The sequence below is a fragment of the Halichoerus grypus genome, chromosome 1, assembly GCF_964656455.1.
Source record: "Halichoerus grypus chromosome 1, mHalGry1.hap1.1, whole genome shotgun sequence".
NCBI lineage: Eukaryota > Metazoa > Chordata > Mammalia > Carnivora > Phocidae > Halichoerus > Halichoerus grypus.
This window is the reverse complement of record NC_135712.1, coordinates 13,090,591-13,109,353: the sequence shown is the minus strand read 5'-3', so window position 1 is coordinate 13,109,353 and position 18,763 is coordinate 13,090,591. Positions and strand designations below refer to the sequence as shown.

At 47.8% G+C, this 18,763-nt stretch overlaps 1 protein-coding gene across 9 annotated transcripts in view; it reads left to right on the top strand.

Moving 5' to 3' along the window:
• Positions 1-15,907, top strand: part of EVA1C (eva-1 homolog C) — a 71,503-nt gene extending 55,596 nt beyond the window's left edge. For 3 of the 9 annotated variants that reach the window (XM_078079144.1, XM_036082533.2, XM_036082535.2), the window contains 3 exons: positions 7,543-7,623; positions 9,003-9,092; positions 15,335-15,907. In XM_078079144.1, the coding sequence (XP_077935270.1) occupies positions 7,543-7,623; positions 9,003-9,092; positions 15,335-15,711 (548 nt within the window). In that variant the 3' untranslated portion in view covers positions 15,712-15,907. The remainder of the gene's footprint in view (positions 1-7,542; positions 7,624-9,002; positions 9,093-15,334) is intronic. The other 6 variants (XM_078079172.1, XM_036082534.2, XM_078079250.1 and 3 more) reach the window with 4 other exon arrangements.
• Positions 15,908-18,763: the final 2,856 nt, after the last annotated feature.

Below are 18,763 nucleotides of genomic sequence, written 5' to 3'. Positions count from 1 at the left end.
AATGAAATGCCTGGTTCAGTGGAGTCCAATTTTATAGAGCTGCCTAAAAGAGAATGGGCACTAATGATTCTCAAAGGGTACGGTAGATTTCTGGTTTGTCATCCTGACACGTGGACTGTTCATTTTGAAATGATCATAGGAGCCGAGGGAGCTCAAAGAGAACAGTATTTGAAAAACCCGATATCTGTGCACGTGGAAACCCCTTCTCCTGCCAGATATCCCCACCTTTTTCTTCTTGTAACAGCTTTAATGAGATATAATTCGCAGATCATCTGGTTCACCTCCTAAGGCATAGAAATCAATGGTTTTAGAATTTTATTTTATTCTCAGGATTTAATTTTTTTCACAGAATAGTGCAGCTAGTGCCACAGCTAACTTAAGCACATTCTCATCATCCCCCAAAGAAACTCTGCACCCTTTAGCTGTCACCCCCAGCCCACCCCCACCACCCCACCCCAATAACCAATCTACTTTCTGTCTTTATGGATTTGCCTCTTGTACATCTCATATAAATGGAATCATGCAGGATGTGGGGTGTTTCTTTTTTTTGTTTTTTGGGTTTTTTTTTTTTTTTTTGTGACTGGTTCTTCTTTACGTAGCATGTTTCCAAGGTTCATCCATGTTGTGGCATCATCAGTACTTCCTTCCTTTTTATGGTCTAAAAATGTTCCGATGCATTCCCCAGCCTTTTATATCCTGAGCTAAAAATGTTGTCCTCTGCAGTATGAAAGCTGGAGTCAGTACCATACGGTGGCTGCTTGAACGCATTTCCAAACTAAGAGCGCCACACGTGCACTGCAGGAAGTGTGGTTTGACTTCATCTCTCAGGCTTTATTCCTGCTTCCGTGCCGGAGCAGCTCTGGGGTCCCCCAAGAAGCCACACAGATCACTCTGATGTTCTAGTAGCGTCTGGCCTCTGCAGCTGAGTGTTGAAGGAGTGTAGCCTGCAAATGAGGTGAATTTCCTGCTGTGCCTTCAAGAATGAGGTGACAGCTCCTAGGGCTGGGGCTCTTCTTAGCGGAGAGAAGGTGGGCTCTCAGGGCCTGGAGGTCCTGCTTCAGTTCAAGCTTCTTCTCCCTCGTCCATTCATTCAGTGCACTGTGGGCATGTGCTCTGTGTCAGGGTGGTGCCCGGTGCCAAGAATTGGGTGGTTTAAAAAAAGGGGGGCATGGTCCTTGTCCTTGGAATTATCAGTTGAGGGTGAGAGATGGCCACTAAACAAACGAGCAGGTAAACCCACCAGGTAAATCTGGGCAGCGCATGTGAAGTGCCGAGCAGGGGGGAGGCGCAGAGCTGGTGAGGTCAAGGTGGCGTGAAATAGCTCCGGAGCGGCCAGGACCCGGTCTTGCAGGGTCCTCGGTGGAGGTGCCAGTGGAGGGCTTGCAGTGGGGCAGTCAGACCCCTGTGATGCCTGGACTCTTAAGAGACCAGTCAATGGGCTGTGGGGTGGGGAATGGGTTGCAGTGGACTGGGGGTGGGCGACCAGTTGGAACAAGAGCGAGTAAAAAATCTGTGAAGGGTTTGGAAAGTGGGAAGATGTGAGAGACGCTGAGGACACATGCCTGGTGGAAAGATTGGGGGCCCAGAGGAGGCAGAGGGACGGGGTCAGCCTCAGATGGGCGTGAAGGATGTTTCCCTTGTCACAGCGGGACAGGAGGCTCTGAGAGTGGCTGGGGGGCTTTCTGTTCTGTCTCCTGGGCCTCTGTCTTCTCTGAGTATGAGACGAGGTCATCAGCTGTGAGGATCGGGGAGGGAAGAGGGTTGGAGAAGACGAGAGAAGGTATAAAGGAAGTGCTGCAGGGGGCGGGAGGCTAGTGCCAGAGTTCTCTGGGACACTGGTCTGCCCGCTGGTGTGGTTCCTTCCAGCGCGGCCAGCTCCTTGAGAGCAGACATGAGAAGAGGGGTCCTCCAGGCTCCCTGGTCAATGGTAAAGGAGGGAGAGAGTTGGGGTGCTCCCAAGCGAGTGATCACAGTGGTGGATAGAGGAATCCGAGCTGCAGACAGGAGGGTCTCCAGGAAGAAGGGAGAGTAGGAGGGTCCCTGGAGGGGTCTGGGTGAGGTTGAGAATGGCAGAGGGAGGCACTTGAGGGAGTCCAGTTGAGGCCAGAAGGCTGAGGTCAGAGAGGGGGCTTGCAACTTGGTTTTGGTTGTGGGGCTGTGGAGGAAATGGGGCATTGATGGTGTCCTCCCGTCTCCCTAGGACGGTGCCCCCTTGTCCAGCAGTGTGGCCCCCAGGACTTATTCCAAAGGGCGGGGGTGCCTAGCACTGTGAGACAAGTTCGTGCCCGTCTCCCCTCCCCCCCCCACCCCAAGCAGACGTTTTCTAATCACCTTCTATGTGGTTGGCATTTTAAAAATATACTCTCTTCCAGCCCTGGCCAGATGGCTCTTCACTGTGCAGCCTGAATCATTAAAAAATGATTTGCAATGTCTGAATATTTTATAGGTCACCGAATGGGAGTGCAGGGTTTTACATTTTTAAAAAATTTCTCCCAGCTGATGTGGAAGTTGATACGAAGACCGAGGATGTTAATAATTAATTTCTAACTAAGAATCTGTCTTAGTTAGTGCTCTTTGGATGTGAGTGAAGGAACCAATTTGAGCTGGTTTAAGCCAAAAGGGGGATGAGGCGGGTGGGTATCAGGCCACTGAAGCCAGGGCAGGGAAGCAAGGTCTCAGGGTAGGTAGCTCCAAGGTCACGGCAAACCTCTGTCATCTCTCTTCTCTGCTTCTCATGGCACTTCTGCTTCCTTATTCTCTCCTCGCCCTCAATCTCTCTCTCTCTCCTTCTGCACCCAGCCTCCCTGTGAGCCTGAGCTGGGTGACATATGACCACCCCTATAGCCTCCATGATTTTTATGTCCTGTTTCTAACAATTATGGAGACTTGCAGTCTGACAATCTTAGTTCCAAATTTCTAACAGAAAGATATTTAATTGGCTGGGCTGGGGTCAGGTAGCCCCCCTCCCTGGATCAGCCCTGGCCAGAGACCATGTGATGTGATTATAAACATGGCTTCCTAGAGAGGGGCCCCGCCAAACCCCCAAGTCAAGATACTCTTACATAAGAGGGTCAGGGAAGGTCCACCCATAGATGTCTATTCCAATACCCTGCATCTAACTGCAGCGTCTGACCCAGATTTGCTTTCCACCCAGCAATCTTGCTGTGCCCACCCAGGGGACAGGACACCCCACTCCATGGGGGTGGGGAGGGGAGAGGTGCGTTAGGGACAAGTACTGAACATCAAGCTCTGGGCCCTCATTTCTGTAGAAACACAGGCCACCCATCTCCAATATGACCCAGGAGGCAGGGCAGGGATGCCTCAGCCATAGGGACTCTGATTGCACCTGTTGGTAGGGGGTAGGGAAATTACAATGAGCAGTATGATCTCTGCTCTGGAGACTTGGGGGACAAGGAGGCCTTCCTGGAGGAGGTGGCATTAGAGGCAAGTAAGACCAGGTGTGTAGGAGTCAGCAAAGTGAAGTGGGAGGAGGGAAGGGCAACTGGAGTAGCACTGGAGGGACCTGGGGGATGGGAAGTTAAGCTAGGCTTTTACCCAAGGGCGGGGAGCCCCTGACAAATTGTCTCAGGGGACCTAATCAATTTGCATTTTAAAAAGAACTCTCCTCCCTATTTTATAGAGCTTCATTTAATCCTGGCTCTCTCTTCCCCGCAGGGCTTAGGCTGGGCAGAGAATTTCTGCATCTCTGTGGAGCCCTGGGGCATGATTTAGGCTGTGGGCCCTTTGCTCTTCGAACTGTAGGCAGCACGTCTGGCTAATGTCAGACCACTCAGCACAGAGCACATTGATGGGGCTGGGATGCATTCCTCCAGTATTCTTCTTTAGTGGATTGCTAAATGAGGTCCTCTGTGTGTTCCCTCCAAGTTTAAGCATTAGCCGCACTTCTTGAATATGCTGGATTTCAGACTTTCCTCCTCACAGGAAAAGCCAGACCTGGAAAACTCAGCCTGCTCTCCCCCCTCACATCTGCAGGGAGGACTCCTCTCCGTATCCATAGCCACTAGTACTCAAGAGTCACCAAGACAGGGGCGCCTGGGTGGCTCAGTCGTTAAGCGTCTGCCTTCGGCTCAGGTCATGATCCCAGCGTCCTGGGATCGAGCCCCACATCGGGCTCTCTGCTCCGCGGGAAGCCTGCTTCTCCTTCTCCCACTCCCCCTGCTTGTGTTCCCTCTCTCGCTGTGTCTCTCTCTGTCAAATAAATAAATAAAATCTTTAAAAAAAAAAAAAAAAAAAAGAGTCACCAAGACAGAGGCATGGCCAGCATCCCCACTCTGATAATGCCTGAAAGGTACAAGAAATGCATGGACCTCAGCCTAGGGCCTGAATAGCTCCTACCAGGAGATGGGGCAGGCAGGTGGGTGCCAGGATTTGGGGACAGGTGGGATGGCGGTACCAAGATTTAGGGACAAGGGGAATAGGTTCCAGGATTTGGGGGCAGTGGGAAAGGGGGGTACTAGGATTGGGGGCAGGAGGGAAGGGAGGTACCAGGATTGAGGGACAAGAGGGATGCAGTGCCAGGATTTGGGGACAGATGGTATAGGAGATGCTAGAATTGGGGACAGGAGGAATAGGGGGTGCAGGGTTTGGGGAAAGGCAGGTTAGGGGTGTGCCAGGATTTATAGGTGCTCATGCAGTCTGGGTTCCTACTGAGAAAGAGGGGAAGTTGAGTAGAAATACCGTGTTTGTCTCTGACATGAAGAATCTTTTTGGGCCCTAAGTGAGACTTCTTTCTTAAAGTCCGCACTGACCCAAGCTTAACACAGAAGATTTATTTGGAGGTGGGGGGGAGAAGTTGAGGTGGGGGCCCTGCCCAAATTTAGTGGATCATCTTCTCTGGTTTTACCTAAACAGACTCACAGGGACTGTCTGAGTGGAAATCACTTTGCCACCTTTATGATCCTTTATCCAGTTCCCAAAGGCTGAGCGTCCCATGGACAGCACAGGATCGTGGAAAGATCAAGGGCACATGTGCACAAGACCGCGTTGAGGTGCTACCTCTTCCTAGGCGAACAGTGCATCTCTAAGCCTCAGTTGTCCCATCTGCAGGAATGGGGACAATACACATCTTCACAGGGGCACCATGAACACCAAGATGCACTGTTTGAATGTGAGCCCAGGGTCCGACGTATTAAGAGCTCCATGAATAATGGTTTGCTGGTGGTTTTACAAACGTATCTAAAATGGAGAGAGGCAGGTTTGAAGGGTGGTGGTACGTAAATCACACCCCAGCGCCATCTTCATTCTTGAAACAAGGAGATGCAAGAATCCGACAGGTGCATCGACACCTGTTCTGTTCAAGTTCCTAAAAATTCTCCCACTAGCAGGGCCATTTTCATGTAGTAAATGGGCAAGTTTCCTGACAGAAGCCTGTATCACACACGGCAATTTAAGGTCTTATAAGGACCTGGGTATTCTGCAAAGTTCATCCAGACTGTCCTTCCTCTCTGAGCTCTTCTTCTTTCCCCAACTGTAAAGCCTCTGGCATTTACAGTGAGCCCCCCGACTCAGGCTGTATCTTGACAACAAGCCAAGAGACAGATGTCCAAGACGTGCCACTCCTGGCAGGAAGGAATCAGGGGCATCCTTCCCAGGGTGCAGCATGACCAAGAGGCTTTTCATCAGAAAGCATTTTGTGGCAACACGGTTCAGCTCTCTGGGGCGCTGCTCTGCTCTCAGAATCAGTGGTGTGCCCGCCATCAGCCAAGGGGCATTCCTCAGGGTCCCTGGACAGCACTGCCTCCTGTCATTGTCACCTTACAGCCCCGGATGTGACTCTCACTGCCGATGGGCATGAAGGCGCCAGGGTGTCCTGCGTGAGGAAAATGTACAATTGAGGAATGCTCTCTGGTTGTCGGTCCCAGGACATCCCTAAAAGAATTTAGTTAAGCGCTTTGAGAAAGGAAATGAGGTTTTCTTGCTGCTGAAGATGTTGTACCAGCTCTTTTTTTTTTTTTTTTAAAGATTTTATTTATTTATTTGACAGAGAGAGACAGAGCGAGAGAGGGAACACAAGCAGGGGGAGTGGAGAGGGAGAAGCAGGCTTCCCGCTGAGCAGAGAGCCCGATGTGGGGCTCGATCCCAGGACCCTGGGATCATGACCTGAGCCGAAGACAGACGCTTAACGACTGAGCCACCCAGGCACCCCTTACCAGCTCTTTAAAGAAAAAAATCAGTGCAGTTGAACTTGCACAGTTTATGTTGGCTCACTTCTGTTTCCTGTTGCCACTTCTCCCAGATACCAGCTGAGCTAGAGAACAAACAAAAATAAGCAATATTCTGCAGCAAAAATATTTGGTTTCCTCTCCCTTCTCCTGGCTGGCTGCGGTACGCTTGGCCTTCAGAATTCTTGCTTGGCCCTCTGCATGCTACCATCCTGTCTGCTTTCCTCGGGGCATCTTGAGATAGGATGATTTATTCTTAGGGTCAGTTCAGCAGCATCTCTAATTACCTCCCAACACAGTCTGTTACACTGCTCTCCTCTCGTTTTTCTATTGCATTTAAAATGCCCTTAGAGCATCATTCTTTCATTCTTGCATGCAGTCTTAGAATTCTCTTCAGGCTCATTAAGGAAGTGAGGACTCAGAGCTGTGGGTGAAAAGCAGAGTTGGGCCAGGAAAGGAGGTCTGTGGTGGATTCTGAGTCAATTACAGTCATTTTGTTTCACTACATCTCAAGGGTTCATGTTCAGAGTTACAGTGTTGTTGTTGTTTTTTAAAATTTTTTTAGAGAGAGAGAAAGAGGGCATGAGTGGTGGGAAGAGCAGAGAGGGAAAGAATCTCAAGCAGACTCTGCGCTGAGCTCAGAGCCCAATGCGGGGCTCGATCGCATGACCCCGAGATCATGACCTGAGCTGAAACCAAGAATCAGACACTCAACCAACTGAGCCACCCAAGTGCCCCCAGAGTTAACAGTGTTATTGAGGTGTGATTTACATGCTCTAAGATTCACCTACTTTAAGCAAAAACAATTCAATGAGTTTTAGTAAATTTACAGAGCTAGCTACACGATGATCACCGTACTCCAATTTTGAAACATGTCCATGATCCCCAAAGTTCTCTGACACCCATGTGCAGTCAGTCCCCATTTCCACCCCTGATTCTTGGTAAGCACTATAGAACTTACTTTCTGTCTCTGTGCATTCACCTGTTCTGGATATTTCATATTAATGGAATCATACCATGTGTGGTCTTTTGTGTCTGGCTCCTTTCACTGAGCATCATGATTTTGAGGCTCACCCATGTTGTAGCAGGTGCTAGGACTTTGTTTTTTGTTATTGCTAAATATTCTGTTGGGTAGATATACCATAGCTTGTTTACTTGTTCTCCAAAATTTTACCTTTCTGGGACATTTGATGGTCACATAGTTACCATTCGCCTATGTGTGTGAGTATATCTGATAAGCAGAGTGGGTGATTTATGTACTGATTTGAAAGTGGATTTTTTTTGTATCTTCTCCACATTGCAGTGAAAAAATTATATTAAATGTACAAAGTTTTTAAAGTATTTCTTTTCTGGTTTTTAGTTCCCAAGAACATACTCACAGCGATTGATCCAGCCGTTGCTAATCTAAAACCTTCTTTGAAGCAGAAAGATGGTGAATATGGTAATTTTTATGGCTTACTACCAGCATTTCTCTTTAAGTAAAGGTAAACAGCCCCATGTGACCATAGTTGGGTGCACATTGGTTAGAATGAAAGGGGGATGTCAGGAGGTGAGCTGGAGTTACCAGCTCTGATAATGGCAGCGCTATTGAGATGGATTGCAAATGGTGGCCAACATTTTGTTTTGTTTTTCAAATTATAAGTGGAATAAATCCTCCTTCCATTCCCCTCTTATTTCTTAAATGAAATATCACTTGGAAAAAGAGATCTGCTCGGAAACAAATTTGGGGTTCCTGAATTCTATGATGAGCTTGTTGGAAAGATGACCCCACCAGGAACCTGGGGGGGCCAGACCCAGGCTGGACTTGAGGGCCTCCAAACACATGCCACCTCTGCCCTTGGGCTTTCACTGGGCTGTTGTGAGTAGGAGGGGGATGAACATTTTGATTTTCTTATCAAATCAGACCCTTGGGGCTCCTGATGGAAACTGCAAAGTTTCTGTAGAGCATCTAAGATACTACACTCTATGTGTGTTCAAAGTTTGTTCTGTATTACTTTTATTACATTTGTGAGGTCTTTTGCCCCTAGGTATAAAAATAAAGTATGCTTGACATGGAAAACAGGAAAGCAGCAAGAAATAGAACTCGCCCCTAGTCTCAAAGCTCAGAGATTACTATTGTTAATGTTCTGTTCTTCTGGTTCCCCCAGACCTGCTCTCTGCCAGGCTCTGCATCTCCCAGCCCCACTGCTGTTTCTAACAGGGCTCCCCACTGGACTCCATGCATATCCTGGTCCCCCAGCTATAGAGGCCAAGAGCTCTGTACCACCCTTCTTTTGACCTGTCTCACATCCCATGGGGTCCCCAGAGCTCTCAGGCTACCCATCAGGAGCTCCCTAAGCTCTTTCACAGCAATGTAACCAGGCATCTAAAACCAGACCTGCCCTGCACTTTGTTGGCATTTCCAAAAAAGTAGCCCCATACAATCTCCCTCCATAATCTCCCTCCCTTCTTATCTATGGTCAACAGCGCAGACAGCAGCTCTGTGATTAGGTAAGCCATTATTAAGCCTCCCAGAGGCATGATGAATGACATTGCCTTTTGGATGGGAAAATCCATTTGTTCCCTTCTGTAGTGGGGTGGATGAGTGGCACCTGAAGTTGGAACCAGCGCATTTTAGAATTTCTAAATCCCTCTTATCACTTAATATTTTCAGAGACTATTTACTAAACACTCTTCCTGGCTTAGTCTTCTGTAATTCAGTCAGAGGCCCATTGATATGATTTCTATGACATTTTATTTATTATGGCAGTCCTGGGTTGGGAGCAGAAGTCATACCGTGAATAGCTGTGATTAATTGGTTTTGCATCTTTTATGAAACAGGTATAGACTTTGACCCAAGCAAACCGAGGGTTCTAAGGAAAGACGGAGTTATTGTTAGCAACTCTCTGGCAGCATTTGCTTACATTAGAGGTAGGTCAATAAACTGAAGCTTCCTAGAATGCTAACGGCTTTACTGAAGTCTCACTAACAGATGCGATATTTAATTACAATACTCAGCTGAAGAAAAGACTTTAAGTTTGCCTCAGCACCTGCAGTCTTGCTAAGATCTGGAAACACAGAGTCTTGGACTCAGGTACAGTTCCAGCCGGGCTACCCACAAGAGAACCACACGGGGAGGAGGCAAACAGATAAAGTCACACCATTCAGGAGTTGGGCTCCGTGAGTATTTTCCATTTTGAAAAGTAAGAACCCGAGGAATGCGCATTCCCCAGCTCTAAAATTTGGGAAGGGCAGAGGATTATTGAATCCCACCCTTGGCTGGAAGAAAATTGAGTTAAAGGATCACTTAGTAAACAAAACGGGTCATGCCCTGTGAAGGCAGAGTCCCTTCCTGAGTCACCTGTGTTACTTCTCACATTTGCCAAGTTGTCCCTGATAATCTTCCCCTCAAGGATCAGTCAGACTCCCTACCTGGCAGAGCCAAAACTCTCATCAGTGAGGGGATGGAACCTGCCATCTTTCCTCACCTTCTGTCTGCTCATCTTCGCGTCCACCATATTCTGAAACGTCGACTCTGCAAGTTTTGGCAATGTCTGCCTGACTCTGTCCAGGAGGCCGAATCTCTGAGGCCTTTGGTAAAATTCATGTTCATATACTGCATTACAGCATTACTGTTCAAGGCCTGCCGGGGCTCGGGCTCTTTCCAGTAAGCCTTTCTCAGAGGAAAATAAAGGCGGAAGGGAACAGCCCAACACAGGAGATACGAAGGACAGTCTTGGGAATCCTCTACTGTTCCATTGTCTTCCTGCATCCATAGTTCTCCTGAGTGTCTGTTGTGTGGTTGTTGGTTTTCTCTGAGAATCTTCTCTTCAAACCACCCTCCCACTTCCACTTCTTGCAGTTCCTAAAACATTTATGAGGTCTTTCCCTCCCTTATGTAGAAAAGTAGAATGTGCTTGAAGTGGAAAACACAGGAAAGCACCAAGAAATAGAACTCTCCCCTAGTCTCAAAGCTTAAACATAACTATTGTTAATGTTCTCTTCTTCTGGTTCCCCCAGACCTGCTCTCTGCCAGGCTCTGCATCTTCCAGCCCCACTGTTGTTTATAACAGGGCTCCCCCCGGACCCCGTGAATATCCTGTGTGCCACCCTTGTCAGAGTTAAGAGATGTAAGGATTTTTATTGTCAAAAATATCCCCATATTTTCAAAGTCCCTGGAGAGCTCCCTGGAGAAAAGGCATCATGAAAACCCTTCAGGGAGTAAGGATTAATCGGAAGCAATGACAACTTTGCTCACTGAGCTGTGGCCATGCTGGGCCTTGTCAGTTCCTCCCGACAACTGGGTTGGTCAGCTCCGGCTGCCATGACAAGACACTGTAGTCTGGCAGCTTCAACAGCAGAAATTCATTGTCATAGTTCTGGAGGCTGGAAGTACAAGGTACTGGCAGAATCAGTTTCTGGTAAGAATGCTCTTCTTGGCTTATAGACGGCTGCCTTCTCGCATGAGATGTGGGGGCGGGTGGGGGGGGTGAGAGAGATTGAGAGAGGAAGGGAGAGAGAGAGAGAGGAAGAGAGAAGGAGGGAGGGAGGGAGGAAAAGAGAGTAAGAGAAGGAGAGAGAAAGAGAATGCTCTCTGTCATCCCTTCTTATAAAGACATGGATCCTGTTGGATCAGGGCCCCACCCTTAATGATCTCATTTAACCTTAATTACCCCCTTATAGGTCCTATCGCCAAATACCTTGGGGGTTAAGGCTTCAACACATGAATTTGTGGGGACACAATTCAGTCCATAGCAAAGACCCTGAGTGAGAGGACTCTGATCCCCCATTCTGCACACAGGGAAGCTTAGGGTCAGAGGAGTTGAGTCATTTGCCTGAGGCCACAGTGTGGACATCAGCTGGGCCATGATCAGACTCAACAGATATTAGACCTCTGCTCTGGTTTCTCTGAGCAAGAAGGATGCTCTTCAGGATTTTGAAGGATGGATGTTATCTGAGTTACTCCCTTCCATCCTTGTCTATCCTTCTGCACACTCATTATTCCCAGAAATCATACAAGGGATTTATTCATTAGCACCCATCTCTCTGCTGAACATTAAGCATCTTAAGGGCAGATGTTTGTTCTCTTATTGTCATGCACCAGGGTCCAGGATGGGCTGGCACAGGATATATGCCCAGTTAGTACTTAACAAATGAGCAGACGATGAATCTTCATGTGGTGTCGTGAGCTGTCCTGCACCTTATTAGCACCCCGTATTTGCTCTTTATAGGTAGTCAATTTTAAAGAAACGTGAGGACATTGTGGCCTTTATTTGGTTTTATTGAGGGTTGTTGAGGCACATCCATCCCCAAAAGGCACAGGGAGGAGGCCTGTCTGAAGGAGAAGCCAGCAGCAGGAGCAGCTGGAGCTGAGAGTGAGCAGGGCAACTTCTGGAAAACTCTACTCCACACTCAGTAGATTGGGTGAATCCAAAAGGACATTTCCCCAGGTCAGGCTGCAAGTGGCTTTGACACGCTGGCACAGTCACATACACACGGGGACAAGTCGACCAGAAACCAAAACCAAAGGGCTTGTCCTGGGATGTCGGAACACGGAGGCTGGTGGAACAGATGTGAGGCTATCCAGGGGTCCCCGATGAACCACTTCTCTTTTGGCCATTTAAGTCATCGATGAACCTGTCCCCAGCAGTGAGGCATCGTTTTAGGCATGTTTGGACTTTACTCTTATCCTAACCGTGTAGACCTTGATCATTCTAGAATCTAGATCATGGGTTTGAAGAAGCCCCTAGAAAAATTCTGAAATTAGAGAAACAGAAAGGGGTGTGTGTGTGTGTGTGTGTGTATTGTGTGTATTGGTTTTAGGAAGGCAATTTATTAGCTGGCGTAGCCACTGGACCCCAGCAGACTGTGCCTAAGGAGCTTTATTTGGACAATTAGTGTTTCGCTGACATCTGCTTGCTGTATGTGTTTACTCCACATCTGCCCGCAGGAACACCTTTGGTGTCCTAGTATTTCTGTCACTTGCCTCTACTTCTGTCTTCAGCCCTCTGGGAGAGCTTGCTGTGGACTGCCCGGGTGCACAGGGTACCTGGGGTAACTAGGGTAGCTGGGGTCACGGGTCAGAAAGCAGAGCTTCTCCTGAGCTGCGGAGGCATCGTTGTTTTCTACGAAAGGAATTCTAGGCGACCAGACAAACCCACATTGAAATGGAAGTATAATAACACATTCCAAAGTCAGAGTTACATGATCCCCTGTCAGGGAGGACGATTGGAAATCAGCACCACCTTGTCACATAGGTGTGGATTCCGATGTGTTCCCACAGTCTCTAATCTTTGGTTCCGTGACAGAAAGTTATTATCACGGCTGTCAGACCAGGGCCCAGTCTCCTCCTTTGTGCTTTCACCCGACAGTAGCAGGGCCCCAGGCGGTGGAACCCTGACCCCGGCCTCTCGGTGTCTTATTTGGACACAGTAAGCTGGAGCTGGAGCTTGGGTTGGCTCCAGACCAGAGATCTAAGGGTCAAGGGGCCTCAAAGGCCACAGGCCACCACTGTGAGATTCCTGCGGGCTTATGACAGCTGATGAAATGAAAGTCATTCACGTAAGCCCGTGACGAGCCAGCCGAGGCTGGACTGAGAACAATCGCATAGTGTGCAGATTCTGTTTTTTTTTTTTTTTTTTTAAGATTTTATTTATTTATTTGTTAGAGAGAGAGAGAGCACAAGCAGGGGGAGCAGCAGAGGAAGAGGGAGAAGCAAGCTCTCCCTGAACAGAGAGCCCGATGCAAGACTTGATCCCAGGACCCTGAGATCATGACCTGAGCCGAAGGCAGACACTTAACTGACTGAGCCACCCAGGCGCCCCATGTGCAGATTCTGTTTAACTGCATGGAGACTAATGCCTTTATCTTTCCGGAGTACATAATAGGAGAGCAGTCAGGAAAGCCTAAAGCGGTCCAATTGATTCTGGAAGACAGATGATGTGCCCTCAATGTAAAGCGGGGGGCTGTGGAGAGAGCCTGCGCCCAAGCTCAGGGTCCCAGCCACACAGTGGCTTTGGACAAGTGACACAGCTGCCTCAGGAGGGTTCGGGCCCCTCACCTCCATCTAACTAACACCTGGTGATTCTGTGACCTCAAACTAGTCAGTTCAGATGACTAGTAAGACTTGCTCCAATGGGCTTCGCCATGAATTGCCATGTCCTCCATCTTTGATCACTGGATCTCAGTGGTGTAGACATGGCCTAGAGAGCCATCACTTGGCAGGAGGCACACCTGGGCCAGGAGGCACCTAGCATCTGATACATGAGAAGCTCTCCATGCAATAGAACCCAGACCCTCACCTCCCAGGAGCAGAGGGAGAGGAAGAAAACTAAGATTGTGGAATCCCCACCCACAGGGCACCAAGCCTCGGGCTTTAGATCCACAACCCCTTCTCCCATGCACTTAGCAGGTGTTTGTGTAATCCCTGCTCTGCATTGGGTGCTGGGGGTTTGGTGAAGAACCAGACCATTGGGCCCCTGCCCTCGTGGAGCTTGCATTCTACAGGGTGAGAAAGGACAAAATGTGTTCAGCGGTTTAGTGACATTCAAGATGCTATGAGACCTAATGACAGGGGACCTGGCCCAACCTGGGGCTGGGAGAATAGAGGTCTAGATGAAGGAGAAAGAAAGAACATTCCAGCAGAAGGAACAGCACGTGCAAAAGTGCCAGGGTGTGAGGCCCCATGAGGAATGGAGAGAGGCTGGTGTGGCCAGAAAACAGAAATTGAGGGATGAATGAATGAGTGTTTGGAGTTTACCTTGGGGAGGGTAGCAGGGGCTGGGTCCTAGCGAGCTTCGTAGACTAGGGTCAGGTTCCAGTTCTGGCTAAGCCGAAAGAGGCCAGCTGTCCTCAGGCAGTGGCTTCCCTTACTGGCTCAGTTTGAGCCTCTGTATCAGGGGTCCGCTAACTGTGGCTCTTGGGCCAGTTTTGTAAATCAAGTTTTATTAGAACACAGCTCACCTGTATGTCCGGGGCTGCTTTTGTGCTAAAAGGCAGAGTTGAAGAGTTGCAACACATACTGTATGGCCCACAAAGCCTAAGATTCTTACTATCTGACCCTTTACAGAGAAAGTCCGCCAACTCCTGTTTTATATTTTGAGGGAGTTTGCTGGATCATTATTTCCCAAAGAGGGAGTCCTAACCCCTCAGAGGGTACATAACTAAAAAATGGAGAGAGTAATAGTCCTTTCTGTTCAGGGTTAATGTAAGGATTAAACCTATGAAAGGTTTAGACCAGGGGTGCCTGGGTGGCTCACTCGGTGAAGCGTCTGCCTTTGACTCAGGTCATGATCCCAGGGTGCCGGGATCGAGTCCCGCGTCGGGCTCCTTGCTCAGCAGGGAGACTGCTTCTCCCTCTGCCTGCCCCTCCCCCTGCTTGCGGGCTCCTTGCTCAGCAGGGAAACTGCTTCTCCCTCTGCCTGCCCCTCCCCCTGCTTGTGCCCTCTCTCTCTCTCTGATAAATAAATAAATAAAATCTTAAAAAAAAAAAGATTTAGACCAGAATATGTAGTACAAATTAGCATCGTTTCTATTTATATTATCATTATCATACAATCATTTGGATGTCAGAAAAGCTACCAGAAATTTTATTTATATTTATTTTTTAATCTAAAGAAATAAAGCTTTGTTAACATCTACTGTTATTAGTACTTACATTCATATGTATATATATATATATATATATATACTTTATATATGTTAATTTTTCATAATTTACTCCTAATAGCTAACAGTTTATTGAGCATTTACTATGTGTTAGCGAATGTTCCATGAGTGTCACAGGAATTAACTGTATACCAGGAAGGTGCTGTTAGCCCCATTTTACAGGTGGGGTAACTGGAGCACAGAGGGGTTATGTAACTTGCCAAAAATCACACAGCCAATGAGTAGCAGATCAGAGTTGGCACTCAGGACGTCTAGCTTCTGAGTCCCCCTGCTATGTGTCCTCTCATGTACATACCTGTGTTGACTATATATGCTCAAAACCTTTTTTTTTTTTCTTACCCAATGAGAGTACAGGATCAGTTAGGTGAGGATGGTCCCAAAGATGCTGTCCAGGACTGGCATTCTGCATTAGCTGCCGGTTTGAGCAGACAGCTGTTTCTGGGGGACTTTAGATTGGCGAAGATTGACAGCTCTTCCCGGCTCCTGACTTGTCTTTTCGCCCACAGCCCACCCCGAGAGAGCCGCACTGCTGTTCGTGTCCAGTGTCTGCATTGGTCTGGCACTCACATTGTGCGCCTTGGTCATCCGAGTGTCCTGCACCAAGGACTTCAGGGAGCTGCAGCTGACGAGGGAGCACCTGGTGCCAGAAAGTGCCAAGGCTGAGGAAGACAGCGAGGATGAAGAGGGGGAGGAGGACTCCTCTGACTCTGATTTTCCGGGAGAACTGTCTGGGTTTTGTAGGACTTCGTATCCTGTCTACAGTTCCATAGAGGCCGCAGAGCTGGCAGAAAGGATTGAGCGCAGGGAGCAAATCATCCAGGAAATATGGATGAACAGTGGTTTGGACACTTCACTCCCAAGAAATATGGGCCAGTTCTACTGAGAAAGAGATGCGTCTTCGTGCGATCACACTTTCTGAAGAGGGAAGGATCCAAAATGCCCCTCCAGTTCTGTTTCACTTGTACCTTCTATGAAGGAGTATTTGTCAGGTCATCCAATACTGGTGAAGCCAGAAGCTATTAAAGGGACATTTCAAACTGTTTACAGCACATTTCAAAATAAATTAGGAGGGAAGTCTTTGTTTTCTGTATTTATTTAAATTCATAACATAAGAGTGCACATTTACTGAGTGCTTATAATGCCACGAGCTTCTCTAGCTGCTTTTCATGTATTAAGTCATTTAATCCCCACAACCGCTTCGTGACATAGTGCTATGATCCCCATTTTACAGATGATTAAACAGGAGGTCCCCTACAAACATAAAAAAATTGAACTGATATACAGGACGGCAAGCTTGAATCCATCCACTATGTGTTCACTGGCGGTGGATTTTAATCACTAACACTACTTGTTTAGAACAGGGGTCAGCAAAGTTTTTCTTTAAGGGCAAGATAATATTTTAGGCATTGTGGTTCATGCCATGGCTACTCAACTCTGCATTGTAGTCACAGGTAGCCATCCATAGCTAGTCCATCATAAATGAATGTAGCTGTGTTTCAATAAAGCTTTATTTATAGACACTGGAATTTTGAATTTGATTTCATTTTCACATGTCACATATTATTCTTTGTTTTTTATCAATCACTTTAAAATATAAAAACCTTTCTTAGCTCACAAAAACAGGGAGCAGGCATTTGCCTGATTTTGTAAACAAAGTATGGTCCACAAGGCCTAAAATATTTACTCTCTTGCCCTTTAGAGAAAAAGTTTTCCAACTCCCGATTTAGAATTTAAAGCTGCAGAGCTTCTAGTGGTAAAAGTGATCAACTAGATAACCCAGCAATCCTTTGATCCAGTGGTTACCTTTCAAACCATTGCAGGGGAGAAGAAAAAAAAAAGGTAAGGAAACAGATTCCTAATGGGAGATCTGGTGAGGGGTTCCTTTGGACAGCTCCCCTGGTGGACAGGAGGCTTATAGCTGTGGAGTAGGATAAGATATTTTTTTCTTTTTAGTCCCAGTGGGACTCAGAGTATAAAAATGATGGTGTTATATCCATCTCATATGTCCGCTATGAACGAGCTCTCTGCCTTATCTTCCTTCTCCCGAAGGCCCCACCTCTAAATACCATCCCATTAGGCATTAGGATTTGACATATGAGTTTTGGGAGGAAACATTTAGTCTACAGCAGAGTTGAAATTCCCATAATGTAAAATTAACCATTTTAAAGTGCACCAACCACTGGCATTTGGCACATTCACGATGTTGTGCAACCACCAACTCTAGTTCCAAAACAGTTTCAGCACCAGAAAATAAAACCTTAAGCTGTCACTCCTTGTCCTTCCCTCCCTCTAGCCCCCCAGCCATCTGCCTTTTGTCTGGATTTACCTATTCTGGAAAGTTCATCTAAATGGAAGCACATAATATGTAGTCTTTTGTGACTGGCTTCTTTCACTTAGCACCATGTCTTCAAGGTTTGCCTATGTTGTAGCGTGTATCAGGGCTCCATGCTTTAATGGCGGAATAATATTCCATTGTATGAAGAGACCACATTCTGTTCATTCATTCGTCTGGTGGTGGACATCTGGGTTGTTTCCACTCTTGGCTACTGTGGCTATGCTACTATAAACATCTGTGTGCCGTATTTTAACAGCAGTGAGACTGCACACCAATTGACGACCAGAGACTTGTTGAGAAATCCTATGGTTTCCACTCAACAGAGGGAAGGGAGGGGGAAGATGAGTCAGAGTGACATCCCCTCTTTTACCCCCTACTTCTGCTGATTTCAAAATGAGCTTCCCTTACACCCACCCCCAAGAAGGTAGGAGGGTAGGGTTTTGGTCAAGAGAGGTATCCTATGCACAGGCTGGGATGATTTGAACAGAGGCTGAAACTCCTCGGGATTTCCAGGTAACTGAGTCCTCTGTAATATAGGGTCCTAGGAGCGGTTGATGGGGCTGGGAATGACATGTCTTAAATCTGTCATTAGAGAGAAATCTCTTCTAGGTCATGGGGGAGAATGAAATGAACACACGGCCTCATTGTCTAACTTTTTCATGAGGATTTTGTTCTGATCAAAGAGAACCCTTGTGCTTTCATTTCCCTGAGCCCAGCAAGGAGCACTTTGGTATTGTCCCAGCTCTTGGAGCAGCCTGTCCCCATTGTCTCCGTATCCAGCTTTGAAGCAGCATATGTTCTCTCGCTCCCTGAACATAAATACTGTCCATCTGATGACCGTCTTCTTGGGGCAGTAGAGAACATGGCCACTGATGGTTTTCACTTTACCAGTTGGAGAAAGAGCTTTGCCCACATGGACCTCAGTCATAAAGCTTGTGTTGAATGTCACAGTGGGTTTTCCCTTATCTGAGTCTTCCCCAACTCCCAGCCCCCACACACGTGCACACTCCTCCCAGGACCCCCGAGGAGGCACTGGAGGACAGGCCCACCAAGGCAAGGCCCAGTCTTTGGCCTGTGCAAATGTAGTGAGCTATTTATTTGCATTTTCTGAGCCTCACAGAAGAATGCCACGTTCTTCTCAGGGACAGAGCCTGAAGGATCCTGCTGAGAATGTGTTTGGATGGGCACCGAGCCCAGGGGGAAAGAGGACCAAACCAGATTTGGATGAAGGGTTGCTGATGGAGCGTGGTGGCTGGAGGAAGCTCCAGATTGCAAGTCCACCCAGGGAGTGTGGGGCACACACGGCTTTGTGCATCTCTGGGCAACAGACATCCCTCTGTTCTCAAGCTGTGAGGTCCCGGAAGTCCCATGACAAGAAGCCAGCCCTCTGTGGGAGGTTTGCACATGTCACTACCTCAGTTACTTGCTGCGAACACCGACTCTCCAGACATGAGCTGCCAGTTGGAAAATTCGGCCCTTCTGGATTCAGGGAGCTTGTTAGTGGGGCTGCTGGTATTTTGTAGATGCTGAGCATTCGGGGCCACTTTGGGGAGAAGCAGCACACACCCTGGCCCCAAGCAAGCACTGGGAAGCCCTGAAA